This window comes from Micrasema longulum, unplaced genomic scaffold (genome assembly GCF_059751315.1).
Source record: "Micrasema longulum isolate JH-2025_06_02 unplaced genomic scaffold, ASM5975131v1 h1tg000820l, whole genome shotgun sequence".
NCBI lineage: Eukaryota > Metazoa > Arthropoda > Insecta > Trichoptera > Brachycentridae > Micrasema > Micrasema longulum.
The window spans coordinates 45,720-69,587 of NW_028278012.1; the positions used below are offsets into that span (position 1 = coordinate 45,720).

General features: G+C 33.0%; 1 protein-coding gene across 1 annotated transcript in view; it reads left to right on the plus strand.

Annotated features, from left to right (window-relative positions):
- Positions 1-3,651: 3,651 nt before the first annotated feature.
- LOC148278835 (leucyl-cystinyl aminopeptidase) overlaps positions 3,652-23,868 on the plus strand; it is a 71,498-nt gene continuing 51,281 nt past the window's right edge. Inside the window, exons 1-3 of the mRNA XM_088230807.1 lie at positions 3,652-3,751; positions 19,724-19,810; positions 21,453-21,641. Of these exons, the coding sequence (XP_088086933.1) occupies positions 3,652-3,751; positions 19,724-19,810; positions 21,453-21,641 (376 nt within the window). The remainder of the gene's footprint in view (positions 3,752-19,723; positions 19,811-21,452; positions 21,642-23,868) is intronic.

A 23,868-nucleotide genomic window follows, 5' to 3' on the forward strand; every position in this document is an offset into this window, starting at 1 on the left:
TTCTCGCACATGTTAGTCTTTCTCCTATGTCCAGTTCCTGGAGTATAGATGTATTCGTACGCCTGGCCGTCCACGGAATCAGCAGCATTCGCCGCCAACACCACATTTCGTAGCTAGTACACATTGCGTCTAATAACTATAATATCTTATTATATATAATAAATATTGGGTTTAAATTTTCAGTATTCCTCCATTACACATTTACGTACCGACTGAAATAATTTGTTATTAAATAATAAGTTCTTATTAGGCACAAAAAAGCATTTTATCGGAAACCGGGGATAAATTACAAGTATACTCACAGTATACCAATAACACCTGGCGTTGCACGTCCACTACATGTCCAGTCCAGTACTAGCTACTTAGTAGTTCTCGGGAAGTTGGCGCGAGTGCACGTTTCGCCCGAGTCGTTAGCGATACTTAATGGTTTTTTTTATGTTTTCAGCAGTTAGATTTGAAATATCATCTTTGAATTAAATTATGGTTAGTTAAATTTTTTTAATGTGTGGTGACTATACAGCACCGTAACGCGCGGGTGTTTTTAGGACAATGGGGGAAAGGTAAAGCAAACATCAGTCCAGAGCTTACTTCTCCCACTCTTTAATTATGCGAATGTCTGTTATCCAGGTGCTAATTCTGAACTACTTGATAAGTTGGAACGATTGCAAAATGTTTGTATACGTTCAATCTTAAATCTTCGGAAATTTGACCACATAACCGAAAACCGCACGCAACTACACTGGCTCAGAATCAGGCATAGAAGAAACATTAACGTTTTATCACTTCTTGACAATATTTTTAATAATCCAACTTCGCCTGTTTATCTGAGAGAGCTCTTCTAACCTCTATCACAACGTAGACTATCTCTTTGCTCTAGTATCGAGAGAACTCTTTTAATACTATTTTCACCGCTCTAATTTTCTTACCTCATCTTTCACAGTGGTAGCTGCTTGATTGTGGAATAACCTACCCACTAATGTTAGAGACGCCCCTTCTTTATTTACATTTCAATCAAGATTGAAATTTCACTATCTAAATATTTCAGTTGTTCCTTTCTCCTTCTTCTTTCTTTTCCATCACCTCTCCTCTCCTCTCTTCATAGTGTAGTGTAAATTGTTTACTTATTTTTTGTATAAAATTTTAAGATTCTGTATAATACCTAGAATACGTCCATGTACTTGTAATTTTCTCAAACTGATTGGTTTGGGTCGGTAGGAAGAAATTGCCTTAAGGCAATATGTCCGCCCTTATATGTATATAAAGTGAAATAAATATTCATGATTACAATACCAGACAAATGGTAAAAATCAGACTCCCATTTAGAAAAGTGGCGAAGTCTCAAACCGTATCATTTTTGTTGCATAAAGGTAAGATGATCAGTCTTACGCTTAGGGTACCAGTCCAGCACTATGAAATATTCTAGTGTAAAAACCGATTTTAAATAAATTGTAATATTTCGTGTCAACCATGTCGGGAGTCGAACCCGAAACCTCTTGCACGGTAGCTTGACGCGCTGACCACTTCCCAGCACGACGGGTCCGACGGGTATGAACGACTGGTTACCAGTAATGGGGGTTTTTTTATTACGCGCGCTAAAAATTAGAGCATTGAATTGTATGGCAGTCTCTTGAAAATGTACGAAAAAAATATTTGAATAAAAATTAACTAATATTATGTATCTTTTTTGGGTGATACCGTGTATGTTGGATTTGATCCGACGTTTCGGCTACCATTGCAGGAGCCATCTTCAGGGAAAACTGTGTGTTTTATAAATAAATGTATGTGTTTATGTACTAGTAATTTGTACCGTGTCACAGTCAGCAGTAGGCACATTTCTAGTTTTGTAGGAAAGAATAATTATGTTTATGTACTAGTAATTTGTACCGTGTCGCAGCCGGCAGTAGGCACATATCTATTCGTTTTTGTCATATGTAGTGCTGGGAACCATGTTGAATTTAATTTAAGCCCGTCGTCATTGTTTATATTATCTGGATGTCTGTGTATTTCAATTGCCTCTTTTATTATTCGTGCACTATAATTACTAGGTTTATGTAGAATTTTTGGTTCAAAGGCGATAAAATGTCCTGTGTCTATAAAGTGTTCCGCTATTGCGGATTTGTCTGGATGCCCAAGTTTACACGCTCTTTTGTGTTCGTCAATTCTCTTCTTTGCTGTGCGCCCTGTTTGTCCAATATACACTTTATCACATCCTTGGCAACTTAGTTTGTACACGGCTTCAGTTTCTAAATTAACTACTTCGAACGATGTCCCTTGTTCATATGAATCAACCAATGATAAGAGAGTTGAGAAAGATTTCCGGTTTACGGTTAACGGTTATCGGCAGAACTGATCGAGAAGCGGAAGAGAACTTGAGACGTCAGTAGCGGAGTTATTTCAGAAATGCAAAACTTAAAAAAATCATAGCGCTGAAAGATAATACAATAGATTAAAAATAAAAAAATATTGACAAATGCCATTTTTTCGTTTATTTTCAATGGAAATTTTACAAAACTTGGTTTGCGGGAACTTTACACTATATCGATTGTAACAAATACCATAACAATATAATTTAGGTTCTTTTCATTAAATGTGTTTTAAGTTTCTTCCGAAACATCACTTCACTCTTACAGTTTCGGACCTCTGCTGGGAGAGCATTCTATGCTTTTCCTGTCGACGTAGATGTAGCTGATCTAAGCGTAAGACGTCTGTCAGCTAGTTCATCTGGAATGCAGAGTTCCCTTAGATATTCTGAGCAGAGTTGTGCAGTGACTTATACATAAGCCGACAGAGTTTGTATTCCACCCTCTGTGGAAAACGTAGCCAGTGCAATTCCCGAAGTAGTGGAGCGATATGACTAAACTTAGAGATTCCAAAAATAAGTCTCGCTGCGGCATTCAATACATACTGTAGGCGAGTCATTTTTATTCATTGGTAGACCTGCGTAGATACCATTACAATGATTGACTCAAGACACTACAAACGCATTTATTAATTGACGGGCGGCATTAACTGGCATTTAAACATAAGCAGAATGGTAAATTAAACACATTGTGTAAAATGGCCACTTAAGCTAGGGTTTCCTAGGACAGCGGTGCCCGTATCTTAACGGCCGTAGTGAACGGTGATGCGGTGGACAGCCGTCGTAGTGGTGACTAGAGAGTGGTTTTATTTTTTAACGGTGTTATCAACATCGTTTTCCTAGGAAACCACTCTCTAGTCACCGTTACGACGGCTGTCCACCTCATCTTCTTTCACTACGGCCGTTAAAATACGGGCACCGCTGTCCTAGGAAACCCGAGCTTTAAATAATCATAAGTCTCGTAACTGCCTAAACTTCCATATTGACTTCTTAAAAATGTTTTCCCTCTCAGTAGCAGCAAATTTAGATCTAAATTACTCCATAGCGAGGAAATCCAGCCAGTCTGTAAACATTTGGACATACTCAAAATTATGTTGTATTTTTATTTCAGATTGGGGACAAAATAACACAAACCAGTTTTCCCGCTTCGGTGACGTCTACGTTGGCCAAAAACGAGGCAATTCCTAATTTGAATTAAAGATAGCGGTGACGCGAGTGTCAAAAATGTTTTTTTTCGTTTTTAAAATGCGTTGGTGTTGCTAGTTTCAAACATGGTGTAAAATAATCGGACAATGCCCCAAATTAGTGCCAAAAACTCCATTGAACTGCTGGAAATCATTCAAATGGAGCCAATGGGAAAGTACAAAAGTAACCACAATGGAAACGCCAAAGGTAAGACGCAAATCAATCTTCTAGTTCATTAGTAAGACCAATCTTCTAGTTCATTAGTAAGACCAATCTTCTAGTTCATTAGTAAGACCAATCTTCTAGTTCATTAGTAAGACCAATCTTCTAGTTCATTAGTAAGACCAATCTTCTAGTTCATTAGTAAGACCAATCTTCTAGTTCATTAGTAAGACCAATCTTCTAGTTCATTAGTAAGACCAATCTTCTAGTTCATTAGTAAGACCAATCTTCTAGTTCATTAGTAAGACCAATCTTCTAGTTCATTAGTAAGACCAATCTTCTAGTTCATTAGTAAGACCAATCTTCTAGTTCATTAGTAAGACCAATCTTCTAGTTCATTAGTAAGACCAATCTTCTAGTTCATTAGTAAGACCAATCTTCTAGTTCATTAGTAAGACCAATCTTCTAGTTCATTAGTAAGACCAATCTTCTAGTTCATTAGTAAGACCAATCTTCTAGTTCATTAGTAAGACCAATCTTCTAGTTCATTAGTAAGACCAATCTTCTAGTTCATTAGTAAGACCAATCTTCTAGTTCATTAGTAAGACCAATCTTCTAGTTCATTAGTAAGACCAATCTTCTAGTTCATTAGTAAGACCAATCTTCTAGTTCATTAGTAAGACCAATCTTCTAGTTCATTAGTAAGACCAATCTTCTAGTTCATTAGTAAGACCAATCTTCTAGTTCATTAGTAAGACCAATCTTCTAGTTCATTAGTAAGACCAATCTTCTAGTTCATTAGTAAGACCAATCTTCTAGTTCATTAGTAGACCAATCTTCTAGTTCATTAGTAAGACCAATGGGGTATAGTTTTATTTATTTATACATTGTTTGTATTCTTTTTTTATACAGAATAATGTTCCCTCACTGGGGAGTTCTCCCGTGCCGAGGGAAACATTTTACAAAATGTGAAACATGTCTAAGATTACCTATTTAACAAAGCTATATGCCTCCTCTGTGTGGTCTCCTCAGTATTCCATACACAAGATAAGGCTTGGAAATATTCAGAAAACATTTTTTTTTATTTATTTCTTAAGTTAGCTTATATTAAAACTAATATAAACTATTATGTACATTTACATCATCTATATATATTTACATTTCCTTACAGTAACTTATACATTTATTTTTAAATTCTTTCAGACACTTTTCATTCTTCATACATTCAGGCGTCTCATCATACATTTTTAAACCCTTATACATCAAACAATTTTGCGACTCAGCTCTTTTCAATAATGGTAGTCTTATTTTATCCTTTTGTCTAGTAGGATATTCATGACAATTTTTGTTTAAGACAACTTTATCCTTAAAATATTTTGGTAATTTATCGTGAAAAAAATTATGTATAAATATCAACATATTAAATTTAAGTCTCCTTCTTACAGATAACCATTTTAGTTCATCTCTCATTTTTTTTACATTGCTATATTTATTTTTCTTAAGAACTATTCTCATCGCTTTATTTTGTAAAATTTCTAGTTTATTTAAATTTCCTTCGTTTGCTAAAAATAATATTGTTGAGCAGTAATCTATATGTGGAAGAATGATTGTTTTGTAAATTAGTTCTGCAGTATCTTTATTTAATTTATTTCTCAATCTACTAAGGAAAAATATTTTTTTTATATTTTTTTATTAACGTGTTCAAAATTTGCATTTAATGTCAATTTTGAATCAAGTATTATCCCCAAATATTTAATTTCATTAACCTTTTCTATGGTTTCATTATCAATAAGTACATTCATCCTTGGGTTTGGCTTTTTCCTTCCTAACTCCATGTATTTTGTTTTTCCAACATTAAGCTGAAGTTTATTAATTTTGAGCCACTCAGATATTCTGTTTAAGTCCTCGTTTAATTTTTGTAAAGTCTCTGTATAATTTTCTTTTTGAGACGTCCCAATTGGAGATCCAGATTTACGGACCTTAACAATAAAACTTCTTGTCATAAACATAATATATTTAGTCTTGAAGATCGTCGTTTGGTATTAGATATGGGAATTTTACATGATATTCTTAATGAACGTCTTGATAGTCCTGTTCTGGTTTCTGAGTTGGCCCTTAATGTACCCGGCTACCGCACCCGTCACACGAATCTATCTCTTTTCCATGTACCTACAGTTCGCACCAACTATGCACAGAACTCTCCTCTGATTCGCTTGGCGCGTAATTATAATGTATTTTTCAATAACATAGACATATTTAACTGCAGTAAACTCACTTTTGAAACCAAAATTCAAAAATTATGTTTCTTGATAAAAAAAATATATTTTTACATCATAAATTTAAGTTGTTTCTATTTACTCATATCAAACACACACTCATCATGTCCATAAACCTACCCTCACACCCATATACAATCACACACATATTCACATACCTACCAAAACCACACTCCACTTTTTTACACACGCATCCTCACACAAAAAAAACTCGCACACATGCACTTCTATGAATTAATATCTGACTGAACTGGATTTTTATAATTGTATTTATGTGGAAAACTGATTTGGCTTTATTTTATGTTTTTTTTTATAATGTTGTGTATTGCTGTTGTTTGTCTTAATAAACAAAAATTAAAAATTTAAATTAAATTAACAAAATAATAACAATAAAAAAAACGTAATTAAACTAATTGACCTAATTATAATTAACATAATAAACAATAAAAAACTAAAATATTAATAAAAAACATAACCAATTTATATAGACTGATTAATAAAATTCACAAACAGTGCATACATTTTACATATTTGGCTTGATCCACTCATCGATCCGTACGCAACCCACCTCCACTATCCATTTCTTAATAGCAATTTTATATTGTGAGAACTTACTAATTGTCCTTATGGATAATGGAAGTAGATTGTACATTTTAACCGAGTAGAAGGCCAATCCTCTTTGACCGAAGGTTGTATTTTTTTTTTCTTTTTTTTGCAGCATCAGGGTGGATGTCACCTATCCTCTAGTTAAGGCTCAAGTAATTACTTACTCGTAGATCCTACATACTGGTGGATTTTCATAAGCTGGCGCATGCGCTATACTTACACATTCGCATTGTGTAGTATCCGTGAATAAGCCCATGGTATGACATCGCACGGCATACGCATTATGAAAATAATCTCTGTCTCTCTCGCGCTCGGACGCGCTTATGAGCGTGACATAGACAACCAACGACCTGTCAAATAAAATAAAATGTACGTCTCTCTTGTGTTAATTGTGTTAAATTGCAGACTGATTTGCAAACTTTATTGAGTTGGTGCCATAAAAACGATATGCAATTGAACATTAAAAAGTGTTACTCTATCAATTTTACTCGTAACATTTATTTATTTATTTATTTATTTATTCACACTCTTTATCAAAATACAATTCCATATTCACTTTGCCCAGCTAACAAGGGTACATACCCCGTTCCAAGCTAGGCAATTACATTTTAATATATTATAATACTTAACAAATTAATATAGAGCACAGACAAACAAAATATAAACTTATTCGGATACACATTTTGATTCATATACATACAGACATACACATATATACACACATGTATATATAAATATACACATATATACACATGTACATACACACACACGTACATACACCCATGCGCATACACATACATACATTCATAAAAACAAAGACAATTTATTTATGCGAAACTTCATGGTTGTCATCTATAAATATATATTTTTTAAATTATTCTTTATTTTTTATTTTTGACATCCAGTAAGGTTCTCCAATCCGTGGCATGCATCAACTTTTCTGACTCCCTACGACCGATGTCACGAAAGAGCGAGATCAACACCTTCCGTAACTTGACAACACTCCCGTCTTTCCACGATTCTGGCAAAAGGTTATGGACCTTTTTGCCTTCGTTATAGTGTTGTCTCGATGCCAGAACAGTGTTGACCCCTTCACTTAGTATCAGATCCCTATTAGAGTATCTTGTATTATGGTTGTGTTAACTTAATATTTAACCCAATATTTTTTGACTACTCTCTTGGTGATAAAATATTAAGTAGAGTTAACATTATTAAGGATCTCGGGGTTTATTTTGACACAAAATTAAATTTTAAACATCGTATAGATTACATAACTCGTAAGTCACTTAAGCTACTGGGGTTCCTAAAGAGAGTAACCAAACCCTTTAAAAAACCGGAAACTATCATATGTCTATATATGAGTTTGATTCGCAGTAATCTTGAGTATGCCTCATGCGTATGGAGTCCGCAATATCAAAACCATATAAATTCAATAGAATCTGTTCAAAAAAAGTTCTTAAAGTACCTTTTGTATAAGTTCCGAATTTCCAACCCACGTTCAAATTCAAATAACGAGCAACTTCTAACTCTTTTTCATTTTAATTCTCTGATAAAACGCCGCGTTGTTTTCGATATAAAATTTCCATATAAAATATTAAACTACAAAGTAGATACTAACCTTCTAAATAAAATACAAATAAATGCGGGATCGAGAACACTCAGACATCGGGAAATATTTAAACTGCCTTTGTTTTCAAATAATGCTACATGCCACACACCCATGGCCCGCATGTGTCGGGAATATAATATATACTGCCGAAACAATAAAATTGTCATTTTTCATGATACTCTCTCAGCTTTTGCGAATAATCTCTTAGGAATAAATCCTTTTCAATAAGTACACACGTACAACTTATTTTTTATTGCATTGTATCCTGTATAAACAAAAATATTAAAAAATATGTATTACAACTTAACGTATAAATCTATTTTGTGTAATTCTATAATTGAAGATATATATGCATGTTAAATTAATTCGACGAATGCTTTAAATTGTATGTTTTCTAGTATGTATCTTTGTTGAATTACCTAATAAAATAAAATAAAAATAAAATATTGCTTTATTAGTTGCTAATGAAATGGTAATACAATATACACTGGATGCTTCTGCGTTCGTCTGAATTTCGCTGCGATTCTTAATAGTAAAAATATAATAATATGTACGAGTATTAAGTTATGGCTTTAAAAAACTGGTATATTAATATGTAGGTATTTTGATTTAATCGAATCATGAATAGGTCGATTGTGTTGTGATGGCGCTTTCACAAAACTTACACAAAAACATTTTTAATATACAGAATACTGATTTGAAAAATCTTTGTGTTATGTATTGTTATATTAAATGTTTCTAAAAATCTCTTTTGGATTAGAGTTTTTATTTTTAAACAAGCATGTTTTTTATTTAATATTTTGTGTTCATCATAATAATAATTAATGAGAGTGTAATTAAAATGCACAGTACAAATTATATCGGAAAAAATATGTTTCACACTTATTGATAAACAATTAATCTTGTTATTTATATGCTTAAAACAATCTTCACAACTTCTCATTCATATCATTTACACGGGGTCACATTATTTTAATGATTAATCATGGTTTATAATGGAAAAAATATGAATAATTAAATAAATAAATACCCATGAACGGGCCATGCCTTTGTGGGTTTTTTCGTTTACTTTTCTTACTGTTGATATGTATTTCATTGCTATGTAATTATTAAATAATTATTTATTCTTTTTTTAATACTCTGTTTCACCTCTTATTCATTTAGTAAAAAAAAACTAAAAAATTTAATAATAAATAAAAATATGTAAATAAACTCCTTCAATTGAGATTATTACGTTTGCTTTTTTTACTATACGTTCATATCAAGAATATTGAATCAGTTCAACATCGATTTTTGAAAAAGATAGTCTGGACGTTGGGCTTATCCAGAGACCTATATACGTATAATGAGTTAGAAACTACCTTAAATATATCTTCTCTTCAAGACCGTCGAAATAAATTCGACCTTCTAGTCCTATTTAAAATTCTCAACTCACTCTTTGATGCGCCTGAACTACTGGCTCGATAAAATTAAATATCCCAACTAGAAACCTCAGACAAAACTTACTCTTTCATACCGATAACCATAGAACTAACTATGGCTTTCATTCCCCTATGCCCAGAATTCTCAAGTCTGCCAACAAACATACCAGTCTTGATTTCTTTGATAACAAGTTGTCTTCTTTCAAACAATCACTGAATCAAATTCAATTATAAACACCTCTCTCCCGTTTCATTGCGTTGTGTCTTTCTACTTTCCTTTATAATAATTTTCTATGTATAAATGTGTCCTTAAAAATGCCCATCGGGCGTACGAGGGCGGATTGATAATGAAGCTATCTAGTGCTAGATGGCTGCACAAACACAAAAAATGTAGATTTTTTCCAAATTGCGATCTGTCAAACGGCAGCTGCTAAAATGTCACCCAAATTCATCGATTAGTTTATTTTTTGTAGTCGTTTGATGTAAACAACTTTTGTGTTTCTTGAAAAATGGAAAAAAGCGAATTTCGTGCAGTGATTAAACACTATTATTTGAAAGGGAAAACGGCGAAAGAGACAAAAGAAAAGCTCGATAAACATTACGGTGAGTCTGCTCCGTCAGATTACATGATAAATATTGGATTGCTGAATTTAAACGCGACCGAACAAGCACTGCAACAATACCATCAACAGGAAGGCCAAAAGAGGTGGTTACTGAAGAAAATATCAAGAAAATCCTCGATATAGTTATGAACGATCGCCGAGTAAAGTTGCGTGAGATTGTTGAAATGGTAAACATCTCATATGAACGTGTGTTCAACATTTTGCATGAACATTTGCATATGAAAAAGCTATCGGCAAGATGGATGCCGCGTTTGCTCAGTGTGTCTAACAAAAACGAGTTCGAAAGACCACTTCACAGCGGTGTTTGGACATGATAAAGCGTAATCCTGTTGATTTTTGGCATCGATTAATAACTGTTGATAAAACTTGGGTGCACCACTTTACACTTGAAACCGAAAATCAATCGAAACAATGGGTGGAAGCTGGTGGAAGTGCTCCGAAAAAGGCAAAAAGAGTGAAATCGGCTGGCAAGGTTATGGCCACTGTATTTTGGGATGCACTCGGGATATTACTCATAGATTATCTTGAAAAAGAATCCACAATCACAGGAGAGTATTATCGTGCATTATTGGATCAATTGAATGATGCAATCAAGGAAAAACGACCACATTTAAAGAAGAAAAAAGTGCTTTTTCTTCGAGACAACGCACCGGTTCACACAGCATTCGATACGATGCTAAAATTACGTGAAATACACTTCGAATTGGTTGATCATCCACTCTATAGTCCAGATTTAGCTCCTTGTGACATTTTTCTGTTTCCAAACTTGAAAAAATGTGTCGCAGGAAAAAGATTCAGCTCAAACGAAGAAGTGATTACCAAAACTAACGCGTATTTTGAGAGGTTCCCGAAATCGTATTATTCAGATGGTATAAAAAAGTTGGAATATCGTCTTACTAAGTGTGTCGAAGTAAAAGGAGACTATGTTGAGAAATAAATGGTTTTTGAAAAAAAAAAGTTTTTTTCTACTTAGGTAGCTTCATTTTCAATCCGCCCTCGTATTTATAAATAAATAAATAATACCGTCACGTGTATTATTTTTCGTTTTGGCTTGGTATAACAAATATGTGTATAAAAATGATGAACGTTTTCATTTACGTATTGGCTGGTGTTGTAATGTTTGGCCAAACAAAAGGACAGTAATTAGAGTAGGAAGCGATGCGCGCGCACACTAAAATGGCCTACCCCGTACTCGGGAAAACCTTATTTGACATTTGTGCACTTAAACGTGAAATTCCTCCCGCGATCTGTCACCGCGACACTTCTGATCTTCCATTGCTGAATTCAAATATTCGAACCGCGTCCCAGAACAATAATTAAAACAATATTCGAATAATCGCGCGCAGTTTGAAGCGTTGTTACATAAAGCGAGGCGATGTTATTGTGTTTGATGTTTGACCTAGTGACAAGACATAAAATCGTGTTGTTTGAGTGCTGAAAACGTGGGAAAATATTCTAAATTCCTTGAAATTTCAATGAAATAACATGAAATCTTTGAAACATTCAACTAAAAGATTCAAATTGTTGTTTTTATCATAATATTTAAGTGTTTATTCCTTAGGACAATAATACTTTAGTATGTAAGTTAAAATGCCTCGTGTCTCCGCCTGTTTTTTTCAAGTAAGTCGTCAGAAATGCATATTTATTTATTTGAAAATTGTAGTCTGCATTACTTTACGGGATATTTAACCATTTTTAGATTAGATAAGATTTATTTATTTATGACAAAATACATCGATTTTTAAATTTCACATATTACTTTTTATTATTATTATTATGGATAACTTATATAGCGCCATTTTCGTAATAAAATACCTCAAGGGCGCTTTACATGGTGATTCTATTGTTAAGTTAATTTAATTGAAGCTTTTAAATTTGTAATTACATTACCTAATTTATTTGTACGAAATATTCCGAATCAGCAAAAGTGCTGGTGAGAGGGGATATTATATATAATAACACAATAGTTTGAATAAAAAGGCGATAAAATAACATCACATATCATTCGTCACACGAGGGCTGTAAGAGCTGTTTTATTTAGGTGTTTTTTAAGTACGTAAATGTTTTGTATATTTTTTATGTCATTAGAAAGAGAATTGTAAAAATTTATTGCTGTATATACAAAACTGTTTCTTTTTCTGTTAGTCCTGGGTGGTTCGCAAGTTAAATTATTTGACGCTCTTGTATTAATTTTATGTATATTGTAGTTTAAATGAAATTTGATATTTGTCTTTATTTTATTCTTTTTCATCTTAAATATCATATTTAACTTTTCTGTTGTAAATTAATTCATCTAAATTGAGCATTTTTATTATTTTATATAAATCTGTGGTTCTGGTATATTTATTTTAATTGAATGCTACTTTAAGTGCTTTATTCATTGTTCTCTGTATTAATTCTTGCATTTAGACGAAAAAGATCTCTTACTTATAATAATGCTACAAAAACCACTCAAAATTGACAGGTATTTTTTTAATTCATAAATTTCATAAAATTACATGTTTTTTTTTAAATCTAAACATATCTACTTCTACACATCTAGTAAATCTTATCACTGTAACTCTCCAAAAAAAGAGACTAACTCTTGTGCTTGGAGAGTGACTTACACTGTTATACATCGTTGTTTATTTATAAGAGTTTATATCATTTTAAATACGAGTACATGAGAAAGAAAAATAAAAACATAGGATATATAAAGAAAAAATATAAAACAATAATACATTCATACTATTAACATATTACAACAGAGATGAAGAACATTTAAGAGAAGGTAATATGGAAGTCTAGGCATCTACAGGGCTTATGACCTGTCAATGGCTGGTTTAAGTGGCCACTTTACACACTGTGTAACATTCACCATTCTGCCTATATTTGAACATCCATATTCCTTCAATTCTTTCATCTGTTGATGTTTGTGAAGTTAAAGAGCTGAAACCTTTATTTATGCGGGTGAGATTCATCCAATTGAATTATTTCACCTACATTCTAGGCAACTAACTGTTCTTAAATGTTCTTCATCTCTGTTGTAATATGTTAATATAAACAGCTCTCCAGGGAGTTGAATCCAGCCCTTGTCTACAAAAATTTGGACAAACTCAAAATATTGTTGATAAATTACCTGGTCCATGAAGAAGTATAGAAATTGAAAAAATAATATTTTCAGGCGTTTTCCGACTCGTAGATTGAGAAACAATGAAGTACTGTTCATCGATCAGCATAGAACAAACTATGGCCTAAATTCTCCAATGACCCGCCTTTGTCGTATTGTTAACTCAAGACAAGATCTGGACTTTTTTGGTTTAAGTTTACAAGGATTTAAACGAGCACTAAATAAATAGTCCAGATCTTGTCTCGATGTCCCTTATGTTTGTCAATGCTTCTTTTTTTTTTTAAATGTTTTAAACTATTCTTTTATTGTAATATTTAAACCTTATAAATTGTATACATGGACAATGTCCGTTAATAAAAACTAACTAACTAACTAACCATCACGCCATTTCCCCAGAGGGGTAGGCAGAGAGGATAGAACGCCACACCACTCTGTCCTAGCACACTTCCTTTGCTTCCTTCACATTCATACATCTTCTCATGCACGCACGTCGATTATTCCGACTTTTCACATGACCACTTTCAAGAATTTGTTGTACTCGATCATGCCATGTCTTTCTCGGCCTTCCTCGACTTCTACAACCAGACACATTCGCATCATAAATCTTTTTAGCCGTTCTTTCATCATTCATTCGCTCCACATGACCGAACCATCGCAAAAGACCTTTCTTAATTTTGTCGATAATGCTTAATTCAGCCTTGCATTCTGCTCTAATTTCGACATTACGGCACCTATCATACATTGTTTTTCCGCACATTCCCCTGAGGGATCGCATTTCAACAGCATTCAGTCTACTTTTGTCCCTTTTTTTCCAACTCCATGCTTCGCTTCCATACATTAGGGTTGGTACCAGAACTCCATTATGAACTGCTAATTTAGCCTCTTGCGATAGACACTTATTTGCTACGACAGACTTTAAGGCACCATTAACTCTGTTACCGGCACTAACCCTCCTTTCAATATCCTTGTCCATATTTCCATCTCTAGTAAACATACTACCCAGATATACAAATTCTTCGACCTGTTTCAAACTATCTCCATTTACTACAATCTTTCATTCAGTCATAGTTAACGGATTCACCAGTACCTAAAGTAAAAAATACAAAAAAATGTGAGGAATATAGACCTATAAATATGTTACCAAAATACGAACAGGTACTAGAAATAGTAATAAAAAACCAACTAGTTGAATATCTAGAAGAAAATGATTTATTATGTGAAGAACAATCTGGATTTAGAAATAAAAATTCTTGTGAGTCGGCGATCAAAATTGTGATAGATACATGGAAAAATAATATAGATAAAAATAAGTTTATATTAGCTGTATTTCTAGATTTTAAGAGGGCATTTGAAACAATAGATAGAAAAAAACTAATTCAAAAACTAATAATACTTAGACTATCTAATAGTGCTATCAAACTGTTTCAAGAATATCTAAGTGAAAGGAACCAAATAACAAAAATAGATAACTCAGAATCGGAACCGATTGAAAATGAACTAGGTGTCCCCCAAGGATCAGTGCTAGGACCAATATTGTTCATTATGTATATAAACGACATCACACAGATAATAAAGCACTGCAAAGTACGACTATTCGCAGATGATACCCTTATATATATAGCGGGAGAAAACTATGAAGACTCAATTAATAAATTGAATGAAGATCTACAGAACATATCGTCATGGCTAAAGATAAATAAATTGAAATTAAATGTTAGTAAAACAAAATATATGGAAATAGGTAATAAAGCACATGGCATAACAATGAATGTAAACATTGATGGTAAAATTATTGAAAGGGTTGATGAAATGAAATACTTAGGAATTATTCTTGACTCCAGATTAAATTTAACATCACACTTTGAATATATACATAAGAAAATTTCAAAAAAGATTTTCTTCCTAGGAAGAACTCGAAAAAAAAAAAATAAAAAGAGTGCAGAACTTATATACAAAACAATAATTGCCCCTCATTGGGACTATTGCTCTACTATATTATATTTAGCTAACGAGGGAGACATAAACAAGTTTGAAATACTACAAAATAGAGCAATGAGAATTATACTGAAAAAAAGCAAATATAATAGTGTTGAAAAAATGAGAAAACAATTGAACTGGATAGGAATAAAGAGAAGACTATTGTATAATGTATTTGTATTTATATATAAAGTGTTTAATAATCTCATGCCAAAGTATTTTATAAGTGAAATTATATTAAATAGAAATGTACATAAATATAGGACAAGAAATAGAAATAGGATAAGACTACCACTTAAGAAAAAAACAAAATCACAAAATAGCTTAATGTATAAAGGGTTAAAACTGTATGATGAGATGCCTGAAAGTATGAAGAATGAAAGAAAACTTACGGATTTAAAAAAAAAATGTCATGTTTATTGTAATAATGTAGTTATGTAAGAAATATTTAATAAGTATTTGTTATAATTGTAAATATATTAGTTAATATACAATGTAATATTAACAAACTTAAGTAAATAAATAAATAAATAAATAAATAGTTACATTTCTTTCAAAGACCATGACGTTCGACTAAATAAATAAATAAATAAAAAACTTTCCAGGAATCAAAATATAAAAATTGAAAACCGATCCGGTCAAACGTTTTCAAACTTCCTCAATAGATATTGCGTATCTTTGAAAATATTTACGAAGAAAGGAAATTGAAAAATGTAGCAAAAGGCAGATGTTCTGCAGGTAGACGGACTATACAATGGTAGGCGCCGCGTTTTGTGAGACGTTCTGCTAATAGTGGACTTTAGAATAGTAGGCGCACCGAAATGTGTAGTCGTTCACACGTCGAGTGCTCTATTTCATGTGCCAGCAGTTCGTGCGAACTGTGCCCAGAACTCTCCGCTTATACGTTTAGCTCGTGAGTATAATTTTAACCTTCCCATTTTTGATCCCTTTGGTTGTAACAAATTGACATTCAAAATGCGCGTATTAAAACACACCTTATAAGATGGTAATAAATAAGATTGCAAAAAAAATATCAATTTTGGGAAGGATCAGAAGATTTATTGATAAGGACTCTTGCAAAACTATTTACAAAGCAATTATTGAACCACACGTTAACTACTGTAGTAGCATTTTATTTTTATCAAACAAAGAAAACATAGATAAACTAACTGTATTACAAAATAAAGCCTTTAGAATCATTTTGAAAAAAACAGATATACGAGGGTAAAGTCGATGGTAAATGAAATGAAATTATTAACATATAAACAAAGAATATTTTACAATACAATGATATTTGTTCATAAAATTATAAACTCTAATAAAAAAACAGAATTTTGGAAAAAAAATGATCGGAACCAGCATGAACACGATCACAATACTAGAGAAAAGAACAAAATTAGACTTCCATTTAGGAAAAAGGCAAAGTCACAAAATTCAATTTTATTTAAAGCAATTAAAAAGTATTACGAAATGGAAAAAAATATTTATGAAGAAAAAAACATATCAAAATTTAAAATAATGGTCAAGACATATGTGATAAACAATTTATAAATTAAATATATTTGCAATGTTATTATTAGAACACACATAACAATATGTATGATATGTGTGCCCTATTTTAAGATTTAAATAAAAAAAAAATAAAAAAAATAATTAGTAGTTACTGCGAACTGTGCCCAGAACTCTCCGCTTATACGTTTAGCTCGTGAGTATAATTTTCACTTTCCCATTATTGATCCCTTTGGTTGTAACAAATTGACATTCAAAATGCGCGTATTAAAACACACCTTATAATTAGTAGTTACTGCGAACTGTGCCCAGAACTCTCCGCTTATACGTTTAGCTCGTGAGTATAATTTTCACTTTCCCATTATTGATCCCTTTGGTTGTAACAAATTGACATTCAAAATGCGCGTATTAAAACACACCTTATAATTAGTAGTTACTGCGAACTGTGCCCAGAACTCTCCGCTTATACGTTTAGCTCGTGAGTATAATTTTCACTTTCCCATTATTGATCCCTTTGGTTGTAACAAATTGACATTCAAAATGCGCGTATTAAAACACACCTTATAATTAGTAGTTACTGCGAACTGTGCCCAGAACTCTCCGCTTATACGTTTAGCTCGTGAGTATAATTTTCACTTTCCCATTATTGATCCCTTTGGTTGTAACAAATTGACATTCAAAATGCGCGTATTAAAACACACCTTATAATTAGTAGTTACTGCGAACTGTGCCCAGAACTCTCCGCTTATACGTTTAGCTCGTGAGTATAATTTTAAATTTCCCATTATTGATCCCTTTGGTTGTAACAAATTGACATTCAAAATGCGCGTATTAAAACACACCTTTTAGTTAGTAGTTACTACTACTACTACCATCACGCCATTTATCCGTAGGGATAGGCAGAGATTTAGATTCTTCCACATTCATACATCTTGTCATGCATGCCGTTCGGTTCTGTCTGTTTTTGATATGACCAAACTTAAGATCTTGGTTTATCTGATCATGCATTATAAAAACAATAATGTAATTTACGCCTGTTATAGCATAACAAATGTAAAGTTTTGTATAATTTAATTTAGTACGTACTATTATTTGGCATATGATTAATTGCTCCGATTCCTTATATTTCTTACTAAAATTGAGTGAATTTCTAGAAACACAACTCAATTATCATTTCAATTATGCTTTTAAATATTTCAATTTTTCAATTATGCTTTTTTTGTGTTATTTTTTTTTTAATACTACTATATTTTACTATTATTTTGTTGATTTTAATGATACCACTATTTTGTATATTTGATTATGTCTGACTCTTAATTTGTATAATTTATATTTTAAAAATTATTTCTGATTATCTTTTTTGCATTGTATTCTTTGGAATTTGATTTTTTAATACATTTACCTTTTTTTCTAGATTGTGATTCTATGTCATTATAATTTGATCTAATTAATTTTACTATGTATTTTTATTGTTATTTATTGTGGCTTGACACGGGCATAGCCTAAAAAGCCTTAATAAGTTCATAAATATTTAATTTTGTAATTTTAAATGAATAAACAAATAAATAACTAAATAAATAAATAAATAACTAAAGTCATAAATACGCCTGTCATTTAATTAGTGTGCACTCCCCCTCAGTGCTAATAAGCGACTAAATAACGAATGAGAAAAACATACACGACTGATTTTTTCATTGTTTTATGCATGGTACATGTATCTATCGCGCTATTTGGATGCTGTTGTCTCCTTCACACAAACACCGGCCACAGAACAGCGTCTCTGTCTTCCTTGTTTTAACTTCTATCTTCGTGCTCTCCCGTTAAACCGATTTATTGTTGTATTAGCGTCACATTCATTCATAAAATTATTCTTCGCATAGCAAGAATAATTCTTTTTTGTATTTTAATTTATTTCAACAGAGAGGGAAAGCATTATTGAGAAGGGGTAATGGACGTCTAGGCATTTACAGGGCTTACGACCTGTCATTGGCTGGTTTAAGTGGCCACTTTACACACTGTGTAACATTCACCATTCTGCCCATGTTTAAAGATCCACATTTCCTCAACTCTTCCATCTGTTGACTCTTGTGAAGTAAAGGAGCTGAAACCTTTATCATGTGAGTGAGATTCATCCGGCTAAACTAAATGTTCAAATATGGGCAGAATGGTGAATGTTACAGTGTGTAAATCGGCCACTTAAACCAGCCAATGACAGATCATAAGCCCTGTATATGCCTTGACTTATATATGACCTTCTCCAAAATGTTCTTCATCTCTGTTGTAACATGTAAATATTCACATTTACAGACTGGATTTGGGAAATAAAATTTGTATAAATAAGCAGGATTTTAATACAAAAAATAATTCAACAATATTTCAGTATGTCCAAATGCTTGCAGACTGGCTGGATTTCCTCCCTAGGGAGATATTCATATTTTAATTTATTTCAACGGAGAGGGAAAACATTATTGATAGTGAAAATGCACGTCTAGGTATTTGCAGGGCTTATGACCCGTCATTGGCTGTTTTATCCTCTCACTCACATAATAAAGGTTTCAGCTCCTTTACTTCATGTTACAGTGTGTAAAGTGGCCACTTGCCTCGACTTCTATATGACCTTCTCTAAAATGTTCTTCATATCTGTTGTAATATGTTAATATTAACAGCTCCCCAGGGAGTTGAATCCGGTCCTTGTCTACAAAAATTTAAACACACTCAAAATATTGTTGATAAATGTGAATTTCAGAGTTACGAAAATACATTTTTATCATATGTTTTGTTTTTAAGTGACAGCCACACAAGAATTTAATAAACCTTTCGACTCGTTTAAAATAAAATAAATTCCGAGTAATTGGTGTTGTTACAGTTATTACTTGTTTATTTATAGGAGGAGTAGTGCGGGAGTCTTCTTGGAAGAGATCACATCAGGGGAACATGTCCGAACAGGACGTGGACGATGTTGCTTTCCTAACAGGTACGAAATGTTTTCTTCATAATAAAATAATTTGTACGAGGGTGGATTGATAATGAAGCTACCTAGCGCTAGATGGCTGCACAAAAACAAAACAGATTTATTTTTTCCAAATTGCGATCTGTCAAACGGCAGTTGTTAAAATGTCACTCAAATTCATCGATTAGTTTATTTGTTGTAGTCGTTTGAAGTAAACAACTTTTGTGTTTCTTGAAAAATGGAAAAAAGCGAATTTCATGCAGTGATTAAACACTATTATTTAAAGGGAAAACGGCAAAAGAGACAAAAGAAAAGCTCGATAAACATTACGGTGAGTACGCTCCGTCAGATTACATGGTCAAATATTGGATTGCTGAATTTAAACGCGGCCGAACAGGCACTGCAACAATACCATCAACAGGAAGGCCAAAAGAGGTGGTTACGGACGAAAATATCAAAAAGTCCTCGATATAGTTATAAATGATCGGCGAGTGAAGTTGCGTGAGATTGTTGAAATGGCAAACATCTCACATGAACGTGTGTTCAACATTTTGCATGAACATTTGCATGAAAAAGCTATCGGCAAGATGGGTGCCGCGTTTGCTCAGTGTCGAACAAAAACGAGTTCGACAGACCACTTTACAGCGGTGTTTGGACATGACAAAGCGTAATCCTGTTGATTTTTGGCGTCAATTAATAACTGTCGATAAAACGTGGGTTCACCACTATACACCTGACACCAAAAAGCAATCGAAACAATGGGTGGAAGCTGGTGGAAGTGCTCCGAAGAAGGCAAAGGCAGTGAAATCGGCTGGCAAGGTTATGGCCACTGTATTTTGGGATGCACTCGGAATATTGCGCATCGATTATCTTGAAAAAGGATCCACAATCACAGAAAAGTATTATCGTGCATTATTGTATCAATTGAATGATGTGATCAAGGAAAAACGACCACATTTAAAGAAGAAAAAAATAATATTTTAACGGCCAATATGTAACAAGGCACAGTCATCTATTCAAATTTTTGTAATTAAAATTTGTGTAAAAAATACGTATGCTTTTAGTTTTTTTATAATATTTATATTACTTCTTAAATTTAAATAATTTCTTTAACGTTTTTATTTGTAAAGGAAAAATAAGAAACTTGCTGACAATCCGCTTCGCGGTTTAGTGGGATTTATTATTTATATTTTTCTAAAATAATATTAATTCTTAAATAAAATAAATACAAACAAAAAAAATGACAAAAACGAGGAAGACTGAGAAAGACATGGCACGACCAAATCCAACAAATACTACTATAAATAAAGTTGGAAGTGTCAAAAGTGTCATGAAGAATGAAAGAAAACTTACGGATTTAAAAAAAAAATGTTATGTTTATTGTAATAATGTAGTTATGTAAGAAATATTTAATAATTATTTGTTATAATTGTAAATATATTAGTGAATATACAATGTAATATTAACTAACTTAAGTAAATAAATAAAATAAAATAAAAGTCGGAATAATCGGCGTGCGTGCATGAGAAGATGTATGAATGTAGAGTAAATTGAGGTCTGTATGCAAAGACAGAGTGAAATGGCGTTCTATCCTCTCTGCCTACGCCGAAATGATTTGTTGTTTTTTCTGTTATTAAATTATTTTTCGTTTGTGTCTCGTTTCTAGGCCCCGATTCCCAGTCGTCCCGCTTGGCTCGCGAGCGCGCGGCCTACGGGGGCTCCGCTGGCGGCGCGGCCAGCGGGGGGCGCGCCGTGGCGGTGTGCTCCCAGCGGCGGGCCCTGCTCCTCGCCTGCGCCGTGCTGGCGGCCCTCCTGGCCGCGGCCCTGGTGCTGGCGTATGCGGGCCCTCAAGCAGGTACGGACGCCGACCGCTGGTTGAGCCACCGGTTGGCAAATTGAAAATCAAATTCTATGTGCTCTGGGTATGAACTAAATTCATATTTTGTGCCGTTTAATGTTAAAATTAAAGGGAAAGAACCAGTTCTTTCCTCTTGTTGATACTACTGTATTTTTAGGCATAAAAAGCACGCAAAATGAGGAAATCATACGATTTTCCATTTTCAAACGAATGTTTTTTTTAAATCGCGCAATAATAAAAAAAACATTAATTAGATAAAAACAATAATTTTAAAAGGTATTTCTGTTAAAAAATATACTTAAAATTTTTATGTAACTAAAATATAATTCAACAATATTTTGAGTTTGTCCAAATTTTTGTAGACAAGGACTGGATTCAACTCCCTGGGGAGCTGTTTATATTAACATATTACAACAGAGATGAAGAGCATTTAAGATAAGTTCTAGGCATCTACAGGGCTTATGACCTGTCTATATTACCTTCTATATTTTCTTCTATATTACCTTATCTTAAATGTTCTTCATCTCTGTTGTAATATGTTAATAAAATATAATTACATTTTTTGGTTCGTGTACCTGCACACAAATCTGGATTTTCTCCCAAGACGGGGGAGTAGGTATATATTTTTTATTTATATCCCTACAGAGATGAGGTAGAATTTTTTCAAATTCAAGATTCAGGATTATGGATATTCGAGCGTTTTACAGGGCTTATGACCTGTCATTGGTAATGGGGAATGTTGTAGTACCTACATAAAGTGGCCACTTAACCCAGCCAATGACAGGTCATAAGCCCTGTAAAACAATCGAATATCCATAATCCTGAATCTTGAATTTGATAAAATTCTACCTCATCTCTGTAGGGATATAAATAAAAAATAAATATAATTACTTTTAGACCGGCAGATTACGCCATTTCAAATTTAGACTAAACTTAGGGATCTGGGATCTCAATAAAGACTAAGTATTGAACAAAATTTTTTGTTATAATTTGAAGATAATAAATTGAACATGAAAGTGGCGGAAGCGAAATTTTGATTTTTTGTTTTTGAAAAGAAATACAAGCATTTTAAATCACATACATTTTTGTGACATTTTCCTTTATTTCTACGTAAAATTATGTCTTCGGCAACAAATAATACTATAAAAAATAAAATTTAATAAAATATTTTAGTTGAAACTTTTTTTTCATAGAATTGTATTCCAATATTTGATCCAAATGTTTTTCGACAAAAGACTGGATTTCACCCCCTCGAGAGTCGCTAAGATTTATAAATTATTAGATATTATAAATTACAACAGGGATGGAGAATACCTTCAAGAGGGGTATATGGAAGTCTAGGCATTTATTTATTTTTGCACCACAACAGGCCAGGCGGCCCAATTACAGTGGTGAATTACATCACAGAACACCCAGGCTTGAGAAAAATCACATTTTATTTTTTGTGTTCTCACCGGGAATCGAACCCGGAACCTTTCGTGTGTGAGTCAAGCGTCTTGACCACTACACCACGGAGGCCACCACACCACGGGGCATTTACAGGGCTTATGACCTGTCATTGGCTGGTTTAAGTGGCCACTTTACACACTGTGTAAGATTCACCATTTTTTTTTTTTTTAGAAAAAAGAAATATTTGCGTTCTTATGATTTACCCAAATATTTAATTTTGAGGGCCATTTTCAACGAGTCGTAAATAACTCACTATTAGAAAATGGAATCAAGTTGGAGTAGAGTGGGATTCGAACCACGGACCTTTGGCCCGTGAGTCCGAAACACTAGCCACGGAACCACAACCCGACCATTTAAACATCCATATGTCTTAAACTCTTCCATTTGTTGATTTTAGTGAAGTTAAAGAGCTGAAACCTTTATTGTTGTAAAGAGATTCATCTGACTGAAGTATTTCACATACTAGGCAACGCCTGAAAACAGTTTTCCAATTTTTAAACTTATTGGACCAGTTGGTTTAATTACAATATTTGAATTGTATTCTCTTTTTTTTTTAAAGAAGATAATTCTGGTTGTAATATTCCATTTATAACAATGTCTTATTAACGTTTTTATGACAATCATACCTGCCCTTATTGGCACCAATATGTGTAAGGGCAAAATTGTATGACTTCCTTATTTTGCGTGAGTTTGACCAAACTACAGCCTTGATGGGGTCTACATATAACAAGTTTATTGAACAGACTTAGTTCTGCAGCCAACGCCGTTAAAAAGA